At 40.5% G+C, this 21344-nt stretch overlaps 1 protein-coding gene across 1 annotated transcript in view; it reads right to left on the reverse strand.

Annotated features, from left to right (window-relative positions):
• Positions 1–4631: 4631 nt before the first annotated feature.
• ddb1 (damage-specific DNA binding protein 1) overlaps positions 4632–21344 on the reverse strand; it is a 36590-nt gene continuing 19877 nt past the window's right edge. The window contains exons 15-27 of the mRNA XM_041040242.1: positions 20838–20945; positions 18734–18941; positions 18432–18527; positions 17932–18043; positions 16872–16995; positions 14964–15128; positions 14368–14462; positions 12124–12294; positions 10160–10269; positions 9242–9411; positions 7396–7498; positions 6845–6968; positions 4632–5320 (exon numbers count right to left, since the gene is read on the reverse strand). Coding sequence (XP_040896176.1) covers positions 5237–5320; positions 6845–6968; positions 7396–7498; positions 9242–9411; positions 10160–10269; positions 12124–12294; positions 14368–14462; positions 14964–15128; positions 16872–16995; positions 17932–18043; positions 18432–18527; positions 18734–18941; positions 20838–20945 — 1670 coding nt within the window. The 3' untranslated portion in view covers positions 4632–5236. The remainder of the gene's footprint in view (positions 5321–6844; positions 6969–7395; positions 7499–9241; positions 9412–10159; positions 10270–12123; positions 12295–14367; positions 14463–14963; positions 15129–16871; positions 16996–17931; positions 18044–18431; positions 18528–18733; positions 18942–20837; positions 20946–21344) is intronic.

The following is a 21344-nucleotide window of genomic DNA, read 5'->3' on the forward strand; positions in this document are numbered from 1 at the left end:
CAGTGTACAAAAAAAAAAAAAATTGAGATTCACCGCCTAATGTAGGGCACCTCGACTTAAATATTTTATGCAGTATGCCCCAGCATCAAAACCAGTCCCATCTTACGTCTAAGCTAACATGATTAGAGGCGCTACATTATTAACACAGTCGGGTGGAAATGATTCCAGAGACTGTGCATTAGTGATCTCGAGAACAGTTTTCCATCAAATCTTATCTTCACAATGACGTGTGATTTCATGGAGCAAGCCGCTGTCATTTTTTGTCTCTAATTTTAAAGCGAGATGGCTGCTCCTCTTATCACCAGCACACAGAGGAGCCCTCAGCTTCCTTTTTAGCCGGACCACCATGTGTTTTCATGCATTTGACTCAAGCCTGAAATCTCCACATCACTGTGTCAGCGCTCTTCTTCCTCCTGTGTTATTATGGGCAATTGTGGGATTGAGAAGGCAGTGGAGAAAGTCTTTCACAAAAGCAACACTGCAATCTGCTTGTAATCCAATTCCACAATAGCTCTGTGGGGTGTTGAAGTCTAAATACATAAGCGCAGATGTTTGTTCATCTGCAGAATGGGAAATTATCTTAAAATTTCTACACTCAAAATCTATGAAAGTCAGAATGGAGGGGAATTTTTAACAAGACAAAATCCTGCAAAGCCAGACAATGCAGTCTCATCCTAGTAAAACTGGAAAAACACTTTACAGCCGAACAAACTGAAAAATGCTAAAATGAAAAAAAAAAAAGAAACAAACAAACACCAAGGACCAGATTTACGATGGCTGACTTGCAGAAGGGTACAGCAGCCGGGGCAAGACTCCCCCTCAGCTGCTGCAGGACAGGAATGGCAGTTACAAATTACGTGCCAGAAAGTGGGGGCTCCCTGCCAGGGCTGAATGCATTAACCATGCTGTTTAGACTCCATAAACTAGTCCACTTCTGTCCTCGGGAGAAATACAGAGTTCATCCGGGGACAATGTGGAGTTTCACTTATTTAAATCTGTGACAAAGAGCTCAGGTTTTCTTTGGGGAGACAAGCGAGTCACTCAAACGAAACATTCAAACACACTTTCGGTAAGTGCTCCAGTTCTGAATGGGGAATCAGGAGCTGGCAGCTGGTGGAAAACTATGAGAAGTTCTCATATGAAAATTACATGAAAATTTTGAACTGGATTTGGTCTAATGCAGTGGCTCCTAATGTGGGGGTTGGGATACCTGCAGGGGTCACAAGACACAACAAGAAAATAAAACAAGTGCTTGATTCACTTCAAAACAAATCCAAAAAGTTTAGGAACCACTGGTCAAGCCTTTGAAGAATAAGGATGACGATATTCCTTATTTTCTTGTCAGTAACGTTTCATAAAAAGACCAAAACTGAATTCATTCTCCTAAAAAAAGAATATCTGGTGTATCAAAACTCTGACACAGACTTTGGATACACAGACAGGTGTGAGTTAACCTCACGCCTGCGGCAAACACATGCTAATGTACCAACTGTGCATTAATTCTCACCCGAAAATAGTCCCCAACAAATGCACAGTCGTATCCTGGGCAGACTGTGAAGTCCTTTGAGGTAAATTTGTGATTTTGGACTATATAAAGAAAACTGACTCGGCTTGACTATTTTGTCACCCGTTTTCAGTCATTTAAATGTTCAGTATATTAAAATAGATTTGGAGCTGAATGCCACAGACAGGGTGGAAAAGTCACAAAGAATAAATACATTGTTGGTTTGGTCTTGTCACAGGATTTGCTGAGAATAGCTAAAACAGAATTACATTGCTGGCCAATCTCTGCCTTGAGCCAGGCGCTTTTATTAACGAGCCATATCTTACTATAACTTTTCAACACAATGCATCAAAGTGCTTGATTATCATTCAATGTACACAATAAAACCTGAAATGATTAGACAGAAGTCAAATTAGATTACAACCAGCGGAGGTAATGAAATAAAGACGGCGTAAAATAGTGCTCTAGGAATTCAATCAAAGTTTGACACTGACTGCACCTGCTGTAGCTCCGGGGTGGGGGTGTTTTAAAGCTTTGGGGCCCCGGTATCAAAGGTTCTGTCACCTTTGGTGCTAGGAACGGCCAGGAGGACCCTCTGGCTCCAGCTCAGTGGGATTAAAAGATGTGTGACGTGGCTGAAAGCCAGAGCAGGCTGAGGTGCAAAAAACTTCTCCGTGAAAGGAGTCAACCAGCCAAAACAGAGCTAGCATGACTCTCTGACACCTGTTTAGGCTCAGTAGATAAACACACGTCAAACAATCTGAAATTAAATTACGCGCTTCAGCCTCCCAGCAGCTCCAGCGAAGCTGCTCGGTTTAATCAGTACGAGACTGTGGTTGTACAGGACATTTCCCAGAGGTGGCTCTACACGGTTGACTTTCCTTTCCCCCTTTAAAGTAAAATCTGCCTTGAGAGCCTGTTTCACGGGAAGATACCACCCATTTTTGATGTTTAGTACGGCGCCTTTTCAGGAGTTACTTCTGGAAGTGAGTTTAGGAAGTATTCAGCTTGAAACAACCCCTGCTTGTTATGATCGAGTTCCACTTAACTTAATGTTTTACCATGTTTCAAGAGCAGCCAGAGAAGGGACCTGAACCTGTTGAATCCAGCTGTGGGTTTTACATAGTATCTATAGGTGGAAATAGCTAATTAGTCACACAGCGAGCTCCACAGGCACATCTCTTTAGAAGACAGGTGCTCTGCACATGGTGTATTATTTGAGTTACTGGAAGTAATTGGAATTCACACATATAGATATATCGGATATCAGATTTAATATTTTTTCAAAGACTTTGAGAACAGAGACCATTCAAAATAATATCATGTTTTGTCTTTTTAATTGAAGTAGACTTATGTGCCTCTAGATAAGAGAGATGGACTGTCCTTATTAACCAACTGAGCTCTGATGAATGACTATGTTTGCATACAGTCCTACCTGTGTGTCCTGTTTTCTGGCACGTCCTTGGTAAAGCATCACTGCTGTGTGCATAAACACAGGGGAGTTACCACATTTAGTTCACATAAATCCACAGTTTTAAAAAAAAATGTCAGTAAGTCAGTCCATATGAGTTTAAAAACATAGAATATCTCAAATTTAATCTCACATCAATGAAAAGAGGAAGATTTTACAATATTTGTGGGAAATGAATTCATTTCATATGCATTTATTCTGTCACCCACATCACATTTGCTGTTTATTCCATTTCCATTTAACCTCTTTTCAGTCTATATATGGTCATGGCATGATATTTCCCGGTCTAGTGTACAGATGTTGTTGTTTTCTAAATTCATGAAAGAGATTTAAATATGAAGGGTGAGGATGTGAATGGGGAATCGAGTGAAGGAACACCAGAGCAAAACAAAGGCCTGTATGCCTCAGGATGGTGATAGGACAAAAATAGCTCAGGAGAACTGGCAGAGGACTTCTGCTGCCAGTCACTGACCAGTTTGCTTCAAACCCTCAGCGTAGAGAATTATTACTGCACTGTCACCCTGCCAGTATTTCAGCCTGGAAGACCTTTGATATCTTCGACTGGAAAAAAAAAAAAAAAAAAAGCTGGTATCTTCCAATTTGACACTGTTTACTGCAGATGAAAAGAAATATGCACACAACAGAAATTAATGAGGCGCTTGAGAAAACAATGCACAGTAACATTCCGCATTTTCAGCAGGTCTGACAAAGAAACAAGAACCCTATGTGTTTAGTATGCACATAAACTGATTTACTGACACAAAGAGATTTAGATCTTTTTTTTTTTTCATTCAGTTTTTCTTGTTCGGGTGCCTAAAATTTGTTATGGCTGCATTGGCTATGGGTAGCAAGGCTGCATTAAGTGTAAGCCAGACCCAAGGTGTTGATTTAATGTGATAAACAAGGTCAACAACCGTGATCGTGGATTGCACACTGAAACATCTACACACCGTTCAGTCACAACATTAAAACCACTGACAGGTGAAGTGAATAATGTTGATTATCTCGTAACAATGACAAGGGGGGGTCAAGGGGGGTGGGATATATTAGTCCGCAGGTGAACAGTCAGTTCTTGAAGTTGATGTGTGAAAATGGGCAAACATGAGGATCTGAGCAAGTTCGAAAAGAGCCAAATTGCGATGAGTTACTTGTTGACTTGTCCTCCAAATCCCCCAAGTCTCAATGCAATCGAGCATCTGTGGGATGGGGTGGAAAAACAAGTCCGATCCATGGAGGCCCCACCTCGCAACTTACAGGATCCAGTGCCAGATACCACAGGACACCTTCAGAGGTCTCGTGGTGTCCATGCCTCAATGGGTCAGAGATGTTTTGGTGGCATGAGGGGGACCTACACAATATTAGGCAGGTGGTTTTAATACTGTGGCTGACTGGTGTATATAGAAACTGAAAATGACTCAAATTTGCAGTCTGAACGCAAACAGATCGGCCTGAATTAGAAAAGCTTTACATTTAACTCGGGCTGCAAGTAATTATTTTTGTTATCAAATAATCTGTCAGTTATTTTCTTGATTTAGCCTTCGGTGCATAAAATGTCACTAAAAGGTAAAATATGCAGATTTTAATTGTAATAACAGCAAAAGAGCCTGAATTTGAGGATAGTAAAGGCTGGAATAGAGAAACTGAAACAAAGCTATTAACAGTACTAAAGCAAAGTTTATTAGAATAAACAAAGAAAACGTCACAAAGACAAAATAGCTATAAATCTATCATTTTCCTCATTGTGTTTCTCATACAGCGTGTTTAACTCCAGACTTCAACAATAAACTTGAAAAGTGTAAATCTGTCAGATTCAAACTGTGGGGTGCGGAGGATCTGCTAAACTTCAGCCTGCAGGTTACTGTCACAGATATCCCAGAGAATGTTTATGCTGAGGAAAATCTCTGGGTTTTTTCTATTTATAGTCACACATTATTCCACGCAGACGCAATCACACATGCGCACACAAACTCAACCACACTCAGACCAATATCTTTACTTTGGTCTTTTTGTTGTCCAAACAGGATGCTACGCACTTCGCCTAGAGACTCTTGTCTAAATGAGGAGTGCTACACTCATCGTCTAGCACCTTCAGGGTCTCAACAGTTGACAAATCATTGAAGTCTGAAGGACGAACATGCACAGACTGTTTATTTATAATTATTTACAAATCTGCAAAACCCAAACCGTTCCCTTCCTCGCCGTTTTTGCCCATCGTTCCTCCTCGGGACTCTCAGTCAGCGGGCGTCCGGGTGGCGGTGAGGTTAGTGAATCCTCGTCAGCTCCTCCACAATCTTAATGACCTCGTCCACTGTGGCTTCACGCTTCATGCCGCTGCCGTCATCGATCTGAAATCGAACGACGCCAAACAATGAGCCGCCGCCACTGAGACAAAAACCCCACCAGTGCCACTTGTGTCACGTTAGATGAACAAAGAAACAGGCTCGTGTGTGGAGAGACAAGCACGTTTCAAGAGCACATCACTTCAGTGTTATGTGTGAATATGAATTTTTGACGTATTGTGATTTTATAAGCTCGCGGGAATCTTTTATCTTGCCTATACTGATCGACTGCACACATTCTTTCCCATGTTTTTTTAAAATGACTGCATTTTATCAGTGTATCCTTGTAAACAGTTTTCTTCTATAAAAGACATTCTATTCTATTCTATTCTGCATTTCAATATGATTTCAATATGATGTTATCATTTAGTTGTTCTTAGCTTTTTCTGCCATACACCAGGCCTTTTTTAAATGCGGTTTAAAGGTTTGAGCTACGGCTTTTCAGTGAAGCTGCAAAGATTAGTCACTTAATCATACAGCCAATCAACAGATTTAATTAACCGGCAACTCTTTTAGTTAATAGCTGAAGTCATTTTTTATGCAAAAATGTCAAACATTAGACTGCTCCATTTTCTCAAATGTGAGATTCTGCAGTAAACTGAATATCTTTGGATTTTCAAACAAAATAAGACATTTGGTGGCATCATCTTGAGCTCCAGGAGACTGAGATGGCAATTTCTTACTGTTTTGTGATGTTTTATAGACCAAACTGTTAATTAGTTACTGAAGACAACAGTCAGATTACTCAATTTTCAAAATAATCATTAGTTGCAACCCTAATTTCCAGACAATAATGTTACAGATTAAGGGTGCAGGCTGTATTTTACTTTTAAAGCACAACTTTTGTAAAAACTTTATGGCAACTTTAGTGGAATTTTGGCTTGAAAAGGGAAATTCCTGGCAAATGAATCCTCCACATATTTTGGACTGTTTTTAATCATCTGGTCTTGACAGGGAAACAGGAATGAACTAAAATTGTGTTTTTTGTTTTTTTTTTTATTTAAATGCAATGAGAGTAAAGAGAGGCACAAAGCAGAATATGATTATTTGTTCATCTGCCAAAAGTGGTTTTGCCACCTGTTCTGTCACGAAAGTTATTCCCAGTTCCCACTCACACAGCACAGGAGCAGCTAATAAAAACTGTCTAAAGGGTCTCTGAAAGTTCAGTGCTGCTATAAGTCGAACGCACAAATGATAACGGAGTATTACGTTGCCTCTTCACCAGATGTTTCCGTTGGACCTCTGCTCTCATAATAAGCTTATGTCTCCCTCTTATTAAGCTTACTTTCGTATTTGTGCCCATTACAGGTCACCACAGGCTGTGCCAACAAGCTGGCAGTGAGAGCTGTTGAGTAAACTAGCTTTATTGCCTTTTCAGTATCACTATGAAGCAGTTCAGTGTGTTCACAATATTTAAATAACTGAGTCCAGTTATTTTTCTTATGAAAAAAAAAAAAAGGAAAAATCACATTTCATCCGTTTCAACATACATTTACATTAGTGCTGAAGTGGCTGAACATGAGCTCCTACCTGCAGAGTGCTGACAACCTCCTGCATCTTTGCCCGGCCGAGATCCAGGAAACTCTCAATCAGATCCCCGTCGATGAATCCCGTGGCCTGTTCTGTCTTACGCTCAGTGTGGAAGGACCTCCAGGTGCAGAGGAGTCAAGTAAAATCAATACAAAGCCGCTGCGCAGCCTGAGGGTCGCGCTTTAGGTACAATAACACACATTTTACCTCAGGCACAGCCAACAAAAGTTCAGAGGACCAGAAAGCTGGTAAAGTCAGTAAATTAACATACAGCAGGTACTGTCGAGAACTGGTGTTTAAACTGCAGCTTAACTAGATTTGCTTGTAAAATAAAAGGAGTATATTTAAATAAAAAAAAAAAACTTACTGAAGCATGCGTAGTACAAACACCTCCAATCTATCTGCATTACAATCAACCTTCATTTTCCACTTGATTCTTGAAATTCTGTTTCTCGGGTTTTAATGCATAATTCATAAATCGTTAAAACGGCACCAATTGTCTGCAAGAAAAGCACAAAGGGCGAGTGTTAAGTGTGACTATAGAAGGATATAAGCTGTGCTCAATCTTGCCCACGCTCTTGATGACCTTGTTAAGGCGGTTCTGCAGGTCCAGGAGGAGGCTGTACCAGCCCTCGGACAGGGAGGTCACCAGACCTAACACACACATAAACACACACACACACACACATCAGTTCACTTTCTAAGGCGTGATATTCAAACTGATTTGCGCCTCACGGCAGAACATGGGAAACACTGGATTCATGACAAAACTAACAAAAGCTTTATGATGAATAAATTAAAAGATCATTAGTGTGACTGCAATCCTCCTAATGCAAGTTTCATGCATGTATGCTGGGAGTAAAGTAGCATGATTCCAGTACCTCAATAATTCAAAACCTTTCCAAAATGTTTTATTTTAGTGAGCGATTTCCCAGAAAGTCTCAGAGCCACAGAGCTTTGAGGGGGTAACACGCTTTTCTCTGAACTAAAAACTCAAGTTCTGTGACAGTGAGTGCATTATTCCAATGCTCTGGGGAAATAATCTGCACTCAAATTGACAGCGCAAAGAGTTACACTGATTTGTAATGCAGAGCTTGTTTCTCTGTATATGAAGCCATGAAAGAGTTGGAGTCTTGGGACAAACTGCCAGGAGCAGTTTGGAGGACAGCAGGACAGCTATTTGCATTATCACTTAATCTGCTGGTGATTTTCTCAATTTATTGATTTACTTGTTTCTTTTCTATAAAATATCAAATATCAAAAAAAAAACAAAAAAAACAAACAAAAAAAAAAAACAGCTGTCAGGAAAAGTTGGATCACCAAGTGTTTATCTTGACGCACGCAAGTTTTAATTTTCGCATAACGTGTATTGGCTTTACCAGTATTTAAAAACACATTAAAAAGCTCTGAGTCTGGATAAAACAATTTGACATTAGATGACATTTTCTCAGACATCATGTTCTCATCCGTTTCACCTCTAATATCGGTGTGATTCCATCACACAGTGTCTGAGTTTCAAGAGTGGATTAAAAGTTTGTCCACTTCTTTTTGGGTAGAATAATCATTCAGCTCTGCGGCTTCTTCCCAGAAACATCCAATATATCACACCATCTCGCAGAGCGATAAGACTAGCAGGGGTATTTTTCTTCATTACACACTGCAGCCCATTTGGGTTTACGGGCTACTGCAGGAAGTTTTTACTGGAATTTACAATGGTGCTTCTCATTTCCTGTTAAATTTTCCTCAGAGACTTTTGAAAGAATCACAGAGGGTGTTGAGGTGATATAATGTGCAGTGTGTCGGTGCTGTGGGAGCACATGCGGTAAACTGCAGCTGTGTCTGAATGATGTGCATTCCCTGTTTTTCATCAGTGGAAACGCTTCAATTGAGAACTGTCTGTGCAGTTAAGCTTCAATCTCAGTTTCTGGATTTACTGATTGAATATTAACTTTTCCATGTGATTTATTTTTTACAGATTTTACCAACAAGTATAAAAAAGCTGTTAAAATTGTTCTTTGGGAATTGTTCATTTTCCAAAGCTGTGAGCTCCACAAACTAAATACTGTGCATCTCACAGAATCAATCTGGAGGCAGAAGTCTCAGCTGTGGATATCCCAAAACCTCAGAAAAAAAAACATGGCTAGATACTATCAGAGGTGAACAGGAAATATTCTGTTTTTGTGAGTTAGGTGAACAAACCCTTTACGAGAAAATCCAAGGGTAAAAAAAAAACATATCAGGAATTTAAAGGAATAGTTAGACATTTTGGGAAATACACTTTTTCGCTTTCTTGCTGACATTTAGATGAGAAGACTGAATGACTCTCACGTCTCAGTTAGCTGTCTACAGCAAGATTTGTGTGTGTGTGTGTGTGTGTGAAATTGTCCATGCGCCTACCAATCATGCCGTTAACGGTGCCGAAGAGCACAGAGCCCTGGGTGGGCGTAGAGCTCTCGCCCAGGTTCTGCAGCACCAGTGAGCCGTGGCAGAAGACATTGACAAACTCCCCGAGGTGAAATACCCCCACCTCCTGCAGGTGCTGCCGCTCCTCGTCCGTGGTGGCCGCACTGACCGCACAAATACGGAGAGAGGAGAGGGAGGGATTACGAACATGTGGGAGGTAGAGGGGTCAAGACGGGGAGAGAGAAAATGAAAAAGTAAGAACAAAAAAGAAAGGCAAAGTAAAAAAAAAATAGTTGGGGGCAAGAGTGATCGATTAAGCAAAAGACAAACAGAGATATCAGAGACATTGGAAAAGGTCAGAGAATGATGGCGGGGTAATGGATAAAAGGGTGAAGAACAGCGGAGAGAGCAACAGTAAGAGAGATGTGATACAAAAATAAAGGTCAAACGCATTGAGTGGTCCAACCTGATGTATTAGGTGGATAATAAGTGGTGGCATGAATGTAACACACTCACTTTCAGACCACATATTTCTCCCTTTTCCTTAAAATCAGCACTTGTCTAATAATAAAGAGACTAAAGTGAGAAATGCAGCTGAGCAGCTAACAGTGGCTCAGTGGTGAGATGACTCACAATTTCCAGAACAAATGCAAGGACAACGCTGTGGCACCACATCTGTGTCAGCGATGCTGCTCTAAAAAGGATCATGGGACTCAGTGTAGCCACCTAATGACACTGTGTTGATTTCAGCGGATAAACACTGAAGGTGATTTAGAAACTTTTCCCTGCTACCGAGGAGCACCGCGAGGGACGGCAATGATTAGAGTGAAAGGCTGAAATTCATGTGGGGGGGAAAAAAAGACTCACTGCACTTCAGCATTTATATGCAGTACGATTCAATGTTCTCCTCACCTGTCCTTCTGGCAGACAAACAGGTTGAAGGCGTTCTCCGCCCCCAGAAAGTTGTCATCATCCAGGATTTCCACTGCGCTCATCCAATTAGGATTGAAGTCACGAGCAATCTGACCAAAAAAAAAAACATGAGATGTGATGGATAAAAAGGTAAACAACGTAGAGGTGCTGGGCCAAAACAAGGGGGGGGCTCTCATATCCAAGTAAATACTGCATTATCTATGAGCAAACAAGTCCTGAAATCCAAACACACAGTCAGTGTGTTTCAGTACAAGGGCAACAGACTTTTATTTTTTGGTAAAGTTATATTTTCTAGCATTATCAGCCTTTACTTTGACAGCGTTAGTGGAGATAGAGCCGGCTTTTTAAATGCCCTTGAAGACACCAGAGTACAACATCCCGAAATGTCAAGAACATCTGCTCCATCCGTGCAGGTCGACTGCACTGTGTACTGTGAGCATCATGATCTCAGACTGTGCTGGACCCTCAGCCAAAGAAAGCTTTGTGAAGAAAAAGAAACAGAGTACAGACTCAAACATTCTTACTTACTGCCTCAAATCATGTTCAGACCATTAATTAGTGGAGTAAATGCCCAACAGTGATCAGAAACTACCAGTTCAAGGTTAGTTTGACATTTGAGGAAATGTGCTTATTCGCTGAGATTTAGTTGAGCACATTGCCACAACTTTTGGTTCAGTTACATGCTGATGGTTTGGTTATGGAATATACACAAGATATAATGTATTGACTGGTGAGATTTAAAGAGAGGTGGATTGCTTTTACCTTGATGAGGGAATAGCTGCTTCCCTGTTTCCTGTCTTTGTGCTAAGCTAAGCTAACTGGCTCCAGCTACATACTGTATTTACCCCACTGGTGTGAGAGTGGTATAAATCATCTCATCTATCAGCAAGAAATTAATAAATATATTTTCCAAAAGGCCCAAATAATCTTTTACCTGATATTTTACTACTAACTGTTGTCTATTTACTAACATCAGCATTTTAGGAAGTTAGGTTTCTGACCGCCTGATGAAGTTAAGTCCAACATTCACTCTCTTTTGTTTTAGGTCTCTACCAACGCCTGAGGCTAACCTCCTGATCTTTAGCTGCTAAATGCTCCACTCGGTTCACCAGCTAGTCTCTTAAATGTGTCTGTCTGCAGTTTGGTGCTGACCAGGTAGCATACAGCAGATTCTCAGAGCTCATTTGCTGAAAACAGCTGCATGCTGCGCCTGATGAGATCGGTGAGGGTGAACCAAAACAGTAAAGCTGCAGGCTAGAAAACCAAAACACTGAGCTGAGAGATTCTCCTGTGTCCCACAGAGCTGAGGCAAATTACAGAGTCGGGTGACAATATTCTGTGGGTTTGTCAGAACAAGCATGATCAGTTGTTAATATAAAAATATTGATTGTAGCTGCTTCAAGGAAAGAATGATTTGGAGTGTTTGAAAATAGCCTTTTCAACTATTACAGATTTATACCTTCAATCTAAAATTTTGAGTCACTTTAAAGTATGTTCTGACATTACAGACATGACAATTAATTCCAGTCCTTTTTGCCTCCTACACTTATTACTCTGAGCACAACACCACAGCATGTGTTCAGCAGTGTGCGTGACTCGACGTCAAATCGCTTCATCTTTCTACCAAAAATCAATTTGAACACTGCGCTCATCAAAATGCTGGGAGGTACGTATATGTTAGCTTCAGCGCTCGCTGGAGAGAGAAACATTAACACACCAAAGAGAAGCTAAACCGTACAAGTGTGGATAAACAGACACAACCAAAGTATGTTTAAAAAAAAAAATAAAAAGTAAAAGCCACTGATGGTGCTTGAAACCAGCAGCTTTGGCTGAAAGTGTGTTTTCATACATCCTTCCGGCATAAAACAACCACATGTAATCCTCAACTTGTTTACCCTTTAGAGTTCTTCTACTTCTTTCTCAAAATCTTCTTCACTTCTCACCTCTTCAAAGTTACCCTCCATAGGTTTGTACGCCAGCAGCAGGACGGACCTCATCAGGTCCCCCACCAGGATGAAGTCTCCTTTGGTCTTCAGGTAAAGGGCCATGATGTTGTTGTAGTGGTTGCACTCTGTTCTCAGCTCCTTCTCAGCCGTCCACTCGTACAAGCGGACCTGAAACAAACAGGCAAAGTGACTAATTGTTTCTTGTCACACGAGGTGCCAAAGGTAACAGGATCAGCAATTAGCTCCAGCAGTACCTAATGAACTGGCTAACATTTTAGTATCACGTTGCTTTCGCTCCAGATATGCGGTGCCTCAGTGAGAGAGAGGGTGAAGTGCTGATTAACAGTCTGAGTTATCAGCTGTCACATTACATGAGCAGTCAACGGCTAATTACGCTCACCGTTTTACACTGTCTGACAATTTTTAAAAATGGCTTTGGGCTGAGTGAGCCACGGAGAGATGGAAGTGTCTCCCGATCTAATTGCTGCTCATTTGACATCATGCTATCAAGAATTTGGTTGATGCCAGAGTTCAGAGCCCAGCAATGTTTAAATAGCTGCATTGTAAGTAAATAAAACAAGAAATAAAACTAGTTTTAAATAAATATATAAGAAAAGAAATAAACTATATGTTTTTGTGCAAGTGCAATCTTCTTAATGTTTATTTAATTTAATGTAGCTTTTATATTTTATATTTTCTTCATATGACTTTCACATTTTTATTCTTGGATTTTCTTACCATTTTCTTTTTTTAAATGCTTTGTTGTTTTTATTTTTTTCTTTGTTCTCGTATTCTACTGAACTTTGTTTCTTCATTTGAATACTTTTATATGAAGAACTTTGGGAAGAATATTTTCATGAACGGTGCTGCACAAAACAAACATTTGTTTTTTTTAAATGAACAAATGACAGTGATGAAATTAACCATTTACAGCCAAGAAAATGTCAGAAAAAAAGAGAATAATTCCTCAGTGTGCTGTGTCCACTGGATGAAGTTACAAAAACATATAACTTAAGAAGTCGTTTCAAAAGAAACTAATGTTAGAGCGTGTCACTATGTTGTATTATGGTTTATTGACGCTGCTGTCAAAGGGGAAAGTTGATATCGCTTCCATGATGGATTAGTCCTTAATGATCGTTTAACTTTGGGATGTAGTATTGAGTTTAGGAGGAGAAATTTGCTCCAGGAAACTGACACACAATGAAACACGAAATTCTGTGACGGATGGTTGAAATATAAATGTTTTCTGTGATGAAACGCTGCTGTAGCCAGCATCCATTCTGAAATAAGTAATTTAGGTTAAAATATTTTTTTAAAGCCCGAAGCGATGAAGAAAATGTTAAAGAAAGGAGGTGGGTGGAAGCAAGTCATTGTAATGTGTGATGAGCTCCAGAAAATGGCAATCCATCAGTATTTGATTCTCGATATCTTAAGATAAAGCTGCCTTTTCAAGCTTTTAATCCTTTTAATCTATCTTTATCTCGGCGTGGATGAGCAGAGTATTACAGGACAGTAGGGGGGAAAGCTGTTTCTTTCAAACTGTATGTCAAGTGATTTCACACAGAAATCCATACAGGATAAATCTATTTAGATGCTGGACTTTAAAACGTGTGAGGAGGCTCTTTTCTTCCTAAACAGATCACATGCTTCTTAAAGCTGAAAGTTGACACACACACAAGTCACCCAGAGGTTGACTCGCTGGCGAGAAAAAAAAAAACATTTCAGTCTCAGAAAAGTGAAGTATTAAACTAAATATAGTGAAGGTTGTCTGGACCAGATTGTTTCGTAGAAAATGAAACATGAAATAAAAACATAAAAGAATAAACTGTCTGACTCCTGAGTGAGTCAAAGTATTGGTTAACAATGAGGAACTGAGAAATTTTTCTGTTAAATGAAAAAAGGGTTATGTAGAGAAATATGTTTGTATGCTTCAAACTAACTATTTAAAAAAAAAGGTTGTATTGTGCCAAGATTCTGGCAATGGTATTGAAAACTTTAACTTTAAAACTTTGAGATGAAAGAATTAAATTGTTCTAACAAGTCTTATAACTAGTTCTATAACTAAGACAGTGAGGTCCGCAGTAAAAACATGATCTGACAAGTGTATCCTGAGGCAAGATTTACGTTCGAGCTTCATTGTTCTTCAGGTCTTCGATCACACTGCACATGAACAGAAGTTCAATAAGGAAGAAGGCAAGTGCTTTGAATGTCTTGCTGAAAACTCCATCAAGCACCACTTACTGTGCTGTTAATGCTGGCCAGCAGTTTGCCATTGAACTCCACCATAGAATAGACAGCACCTTTCACCTCCTTCTCAGCCACGGTCTGCAGCTTACCTGCAGGAAAGGAGCACAATGTCTGTCAGTCAGCGCACAGTTAACATTCAAAGTGTTTACACGCTCAGCACCTACAAGATCTTAGTGTGGTTGACCACAGTGCACTGCTCCACGGTGAGGCATTCAGAATAAGGACAAGGCTAGAGTGAAAAGCTACATGAAGATAAATGAAATTCAAGCGATGCACCTTGAGAGGGACATCGTATGAAAGGAAATGAGGAGAATCAGTAGCGGTGAGAGGAGCAAAGTCAGATAAGAAATGATAAGAAAATGATAAAGTGGGGAGGGAAACGAGAGCACAGTAGGACAAGGTGTCCGTGAGTGAAAAAAAAAAAGAGGACACAGGGCGGGGAGGAGAAAATGAAACAGGGTGAAGGATGAAGAGTTGGATAAGAGGACAAACAGGACAAGGCTGAGGAACAAGACAAGAAAGTGCGCTTTGGGTTCAAAGCGTGTCTGCTGAAAACAGAGAAAGTTTAAATAAAAGCCTTGGCTACTGACCGTCGGTGTAGTGGAAGACAATGATGCGTCCCTGCTTGGGCTCAGCCTCCTCTGGGTACACCATGGCGGTGCCGACGATAAAATACACCGACGGGTCTTTTCCCAGACGACATGAAACCATGCTGAGGGCATACTCGCTGGGGAGGAACTGATGGGCATGGAGAACTGATGGAGACACAAAACACAAATCCCTTAGGAAACTGAATGTGAGAGCAGGACAATGCATCGCTCTATTAATAGGATTTTACTTCCTTTTTTCATGAATTATTACAACTGAAGTCTTATTGTGTGGGAACACACAAGCATGTGTACATCTAAGTCCGTCAGGGCAAACGCAAAACAAGGAAAACATGAGCAGTCAGATACACAGACAGGTTTTACAGAAGACAACAGCGTAGCCATACTCTAAGCTACATTATTTTGAGGCCAAAACCAAAGTGAGTGCACCTGAAATGTTCATAACAATCCCTCGCTGCACAGGAGAACTGTGTGCATACACAATAAGGGAGATAATCAAAGTGGAACCAAGAACTCGAACTGCAAACCGTGATGGACTTTTGAAATAAACATCCTGGGCAACAGTTTGACAATATGCCGTTGTTTTCTCTTCCAAGTAACATATGGCTAACATGGAGGATTGTTTACAATTCGTGTGCGTGTCTGGCTGCTGATTAACTTGGCAGATACAATGCTGGGCAAGACTGTTAAGATTATGTAACACACTGGAATTATTCATGTTTCACATCCTTAGCATATTGACACAGGTGTTTCCAGTGTATTTACCGGTACTGTGTTTTTTTCCTAATTACATGGGCAAAGAGTCATTACTTATTTATTGTTGTTGTTAGTTTAAAGCGCAGATGTCCATTTCTATGACTGGTTTGGCTCATTGTTTATCTCAGAGTTAACTGATGAAATTATGGTGGTAAACGTGCCCGGCATAAGGTAAAGAGATGGATCACATGTTCGCTACCGTCGAGACATGCAGGAAAATATGCATCCATTAAAACACATTTGACACAGCTGATATTTACTATACAGCAGCTGAATAATGCAAGGCATTTAAATGGTGTGTGTGACTGAGACAGCGGATGACATTTCTGACAGACAGTAGCAGTAACTGAATAAAATATGACACAATGAATAGGTGTCCTGCACTTCCTCTTCAATAATCTGCATGGTTTTAAGCGTAAGGGGCTCAATGTTGACTGAAAAACCTAGACTATGACTATGACTATGGTACACAGACCAGGATCTGCACCTAACACATCTGACTAATGAAAACCTCACAACAGCTAAATGGGGAGTTATCTGATCGCACATTGACAACCTGGAGTCAACAGTGGACACTGATGTGCTGAACCAGTCCTTTATTTACATATTATTAACATATAACATACCGTAATTTATGCAGGTGTGGTAACTCCTGGATTGTTAAAAGGAAGACTTGACGCAGCAAAATCTGCATTGCAAAACAGAGCGGAGCAAAAAACCTGCCACATTCGGTTTGCCTCACTGTGGAACTTATCTGCTTGCCGCCCAACACGCTCCATCATTCTGTTATTCCATAAAGAGCATGTGTGTGTTTTAGATATCGACTGATAACAAAAACATATTTTATGGAGCTCCTATATAAGCATCACATACTGAAAAATAAATGAGACATGAGAATAAATTAAGGATGGAAATAAATCAACGCAAACCTGACTGGTAAAACGAGCAGGCAACCATTTTAAGATCAGATATCACAAGGTTTGATGAATGAGTGTTGGGACCAGGCTGTGGAAAGAGTTTTCTGCACTGACTTGGTTATTCTCAAGGCTGAGCACCTTATTTTACCACCAGCAGCTCCATATAGAAGTACCAGCTCTTTGAGATCAAATGGAAATGCACATCCAGCTGTCTCACCTTCAAAGGTGTGCTGATCCACGACTAGTAGACTGTGAACCTCTACCTCTTCACCGAAGGAGGTCTCATGGGGAGAGGTGCTGCTGGGGAACAGCTTGCTGGAGCTCACGCTGCTGGAGAGAGCCTGGAAGGATGTGGACGGATGAGGTGGGACGGGAGAAGTAAAGAGAAACTCAATAAAAAGGTATAAAGCAATTCAATTCTCTATTTCCGTGAGAGCTCAACAGCACAGTCTGGACCATCTGTAGCAGCAGATGTGTAGCCTTTAAAATCAGGTAAACATCTTTCTGGTCATCGCGTGTGAGGGGCTTTGTCTTTACAAAGCAGAGCTGCTGAAGCAGTGAATACAAACACAAATAAAGCACACACCTTTCCCTTTGGGGAAGCTATAGAGCCAAGTTAAGTGGACACAACACATGCTGTGGCTGTGAATCAGGCTGAAATTACTTTTTGATTAGCTCTTCAAGTAAGGATCTCTCAAATGTTGGTCCTGTTATTCTTTTTTTGGCAGCTGAAACCTTATTGTCCATGTTCCTTGACAACAAGTCAAACAAAACATTTTGTTTAATGTGATTCGAACTTGATTTGAACCCCAGCAATGGGTAAAATTAGCTGCAGTAAGTACTACAGCTTAAAAAAATGTAAAAAATTCATTGAACTCTTTCTACCTGCATACCTCAGGAGAAGCACTGAAACAAAAAATGTGAAAATATATTGTTGAATTTTATATAACTACACTTTTTATGATAAATAATATTTTGGGAGGAAAGAAAATTGAAATGTCCTGCTGGCAACAGCTTCGTTAATGCTAAGACTACAATTCTCAGACTGTAAAATTAAAAGATCAACAGCTTTAAGATTTAAATCCTGGTTTAAAAAGTCTAGTTCCGTAGACCTGCAAGGTGACTAACAAGACAAGATACAGTATTCGTTGTCCTGACAAGCTCTGAGTCTCAAGTTATAAATAATGTTCTTAGTCAGTATGCCTGGTTAGATAAGAGAGCAAAACAAACAAGCCCTTGGGTGTTTATTATCCGAGTACAACATGGAGCTATAGTACCTGAGTGCTCGCACTGGGGCGTACAGCAGATGTGGTCCCACTCACATCCTGAATCTCCACCCTGCTAGACAGAACCCCAAAACACTGGGAAACCTCCTGGTAACAGATCCGCCTGGTGGGGTGTAAAAAGAGGGAGAATGAAACAAAAGGAGTGAGGAAAAGGCAAAGGGAAAGACGCTGGTAAACACAGAAAGCGCAAACAGGGGTGAGCTGAAGAAAACAAAGTGCCCTGAGAGACTGCTTTCTGTTTTCTGACTGGGTACCAGTCAACCTTTTAATAACTTATTTAACAACGCTGAGTCATGGCTGTCACTTAAACGTTTGAGTTCAAAAAGAGGGAATAAAAACAAATTATTCAACATATGTAAAACAAAACCAACAGGAGACAGCAAATAGGCAAAGTCACAGCAAACATGAAGAACGTGCAATATTTGTAAAGATGATGGGTGTGATGGTGGCTTCATTTCACTTTTAACACACTGTTAGCCGAGGGGACTGACCTGGGAGACTCATAGAGGGGAACAGTGCGGATGTGGAGTTTCTGAATCTCATCGATGGTACCGATGGTCAGGGTGCTGTTGTTGGCCAGAGCCAGACTGTAAAGAAAAAAAAAAACCCAAGATGTATCAGCAAGTATGAAAAAGAAGGAATACACCCACTTTGCATTTTGTAATTCACAACATCAAAACAGTAGAAAGCGAAGTTTGCATGGTTATAAACTCCTCAAAGCACAGATTAGTGCAGCTTCACAGGAAACTGTGAAGTCATAAAAAGCCTGAGCAGGGAAAGTTCTGCTGCCGACCTGTCGGGATAGCCCTCTGAGTTGAGCGGGCACATATAGTTGACCTCCTTGAGGTTGACATTGGAGAAGACCAGCTTGTGGTTGGAGGAGTAGATGACAGTGGGTCGGTCAGAGCAGGCGAAGACGTTGGAAGTGGACAGGGACCTGAAGGTCCTCAGCACAGTGGGCTGGGTGCCGAGGGTGACCTTCTTGCGCTCGCTTAGGGCACCTGGAGGAAGGAAATAAGGAAATAAGGTGGCAACAGAAATTTAACCAGGGTTTGAAAGGTGGGTGTACCAATCATTGTTTGGGTCAAAAAAGCCACTTGCCGAGTGCTTCTAGAGAATAAAATTTGTCCTTGTGTGCAGAATATTCATCTCCTTTTTAACGATCATCAAGTCATTCAGAGAGTCTTTGAGCCCTGAATGGAAGCATCTGCCTTCAACTCATATATTCAGCTTTTTCCTTAAATTTGTGCACAACTAACAGTCTCAATAGCAGTATGTATATTTTGCATAGGCATTGGCTTTTGATGTTCTCGTATTTTAATTTCAATTTTAACACAGTCTACGACTATGAGCTGATCAAACCAGAGCTAAATTAATGAGTACATTTATATGCACAGAATATCCTGGTTGTGATTCTTTCCCTGCTTTTGATCAAATTCAGAACAACATGTTTACATAGAGCAACCCAATTATATTAATAATCCTGCGTACGTGATTATAGCATTATCCAGGTTTCTGATCAGTGTTTGTTGTTTGTGCAGAAGCCTCTTTTCTTATATGTGTTAGTGACATTAAATTGATCATGATTGGGACTGCTGGTCAGACAAAACATGAAATTAGAAGATGTCACCTTTGGCTTTGAGGAAATTGTGGCACAATTTTTTAATGAACATTTGACAGATACGAATCAAGATAAGGAAGGAACGTACTCGAGAGGTGAATCCCTACTGGACTCAGCTGCATTTAACATATGATTAACAATTAAAGAATTAACAGAAACTGCTGGAAGACACAACCAGATAAGCCTGGATAAATAAGATGATGCAAATCTTTGCAGGGAATTTAAAGTCAGCTTGAGTTAAAACAGGCAGCTAAAGAGGAATATTCCACCCATTTAATAATTAAGTAAATTTGCCACTCATAGGGAGCACTACACCGCCTGTGAAAACAGTTCTGTAAGGTCTTCTGTGGCTCTTAATTTACTTTGAGTAAATACTTTTTACTAATGAAAAGACATCACTTGGGCATCTTGACTGGACGATATAATTTTAGTGCAATCATAGTCTTGGGCACAGAGGCTACAAATGAAAGCCTTCACCACAAACTAGGGCTTTAGAGTTTGAAACACTTGAAGCATTATTGAGCTATGTACTAAAAATCAATATATCTCACCATCTGATGCTTCCATTTCTGACCAGCAAAGCTAAATAATGACGCTGTAGTTAACTGCCGGAGTACCCTTACAATGTACCATGGCCTAATTTATTTAATCTGGTCAGAACTTTAGATGCTGCATTCTGAAGGAGTACAGTGATATTGGTGGAAACTTTAGGTGAGCCGCCATCACTGACATTAAAATAGTTCAGGCTGGAGGCACGAAAGAACTACCAAACAAGTGTTCTTGAAAACCTTTTTGAAAGCGTTTGAGGCTTTCTTGGCTGTGTTTTCTATAATCCTTGCTCGATTGAGAAATCCTCTGTTAGGTGAAATTTAATCCCCCCATGTGGTGGCACATAGCATGTGTAAAAACCATCAAAAGGAAAAGAGAAGAAACAGACTGTTGTTTACCACTGCCGCCAAAATAGTGATGAAAAAGGTTAGGATGACATGTTTGGATTAAAATCTCTATTATGGCAAATTACTCCTGGTAGTTTCGACCTCCCTCAGGAAGTTCCCCTGATGACCCAGGTTCACTCTACATGAAATTATCATTGAAATATCTTTCAATCAAACTAGTAACATCAGTTTCTTCAAGCTGCAAAGTTTCTCCACCTGTACATCCAGACATAGTATGGGCAGAAAATGACAATGTTCTTAGACAGGGGGGGGGCCATAGTCCTGCCTGGAATCCCTTATCAGTCTGAGAAGTTTGAGTGAAGGTGGTGTGAAAAACCTACCAGTCTGCAGGTCCAGACCAAAGTAGAAGAGCGCTCCGTCTCCCAGGGCACACAGCAGGTAGTAGCTGCCTTCAAATGTGGTCATTAGGATTGAGCGGGGGATAATCTCTGAGGACACACACAGTCAGGTGATTTATTTTTCCTATACTCTGCAGTCACAGGCTCATGGATGAACGGCAAAGTGATAAATGTCTGCAAAAATGTCTCTGTCAGAAAAATCAATAAGAGTTATCGGCCAGACTGGCTGGTAGGGCTGTCACCTCTTATTCGAAATGCAAACATTCGTTTGAACGTGGGGGAAAAATGTTAATATTTGAACTGTAATGACCTCCTCCAATTCAAAATTTACAGTCTAGAAGCACAACAGACTGTTGGAAATAGTTTGCCTTGTGATCCAGAGGGTGCTTTAAAACCTCATGATCAGCCTGACCTATGGTGTGCCCGATGACCTATCAGTAAAGTCAGGTAGCAGAGTTTGTTTGCTGCGAAAATGGAGGATACTCTGCG

The sequence above is a fragment of the Toxotes jaculatrix genome, chromosome 1 (assembly GCF_017976425.1).
Source record: "Toxotes jaculatrix isolate fToxJac2 chromosome 1, fToxJac2.pri, whole genome shotgun sequence".
Taxonomy (NCBI): domain Eukaryota; kingdom Metazoa; phylum Chordata; class Actinopteri; family Toxotidae; genus Toxotes; species Toxotes jaculatrix.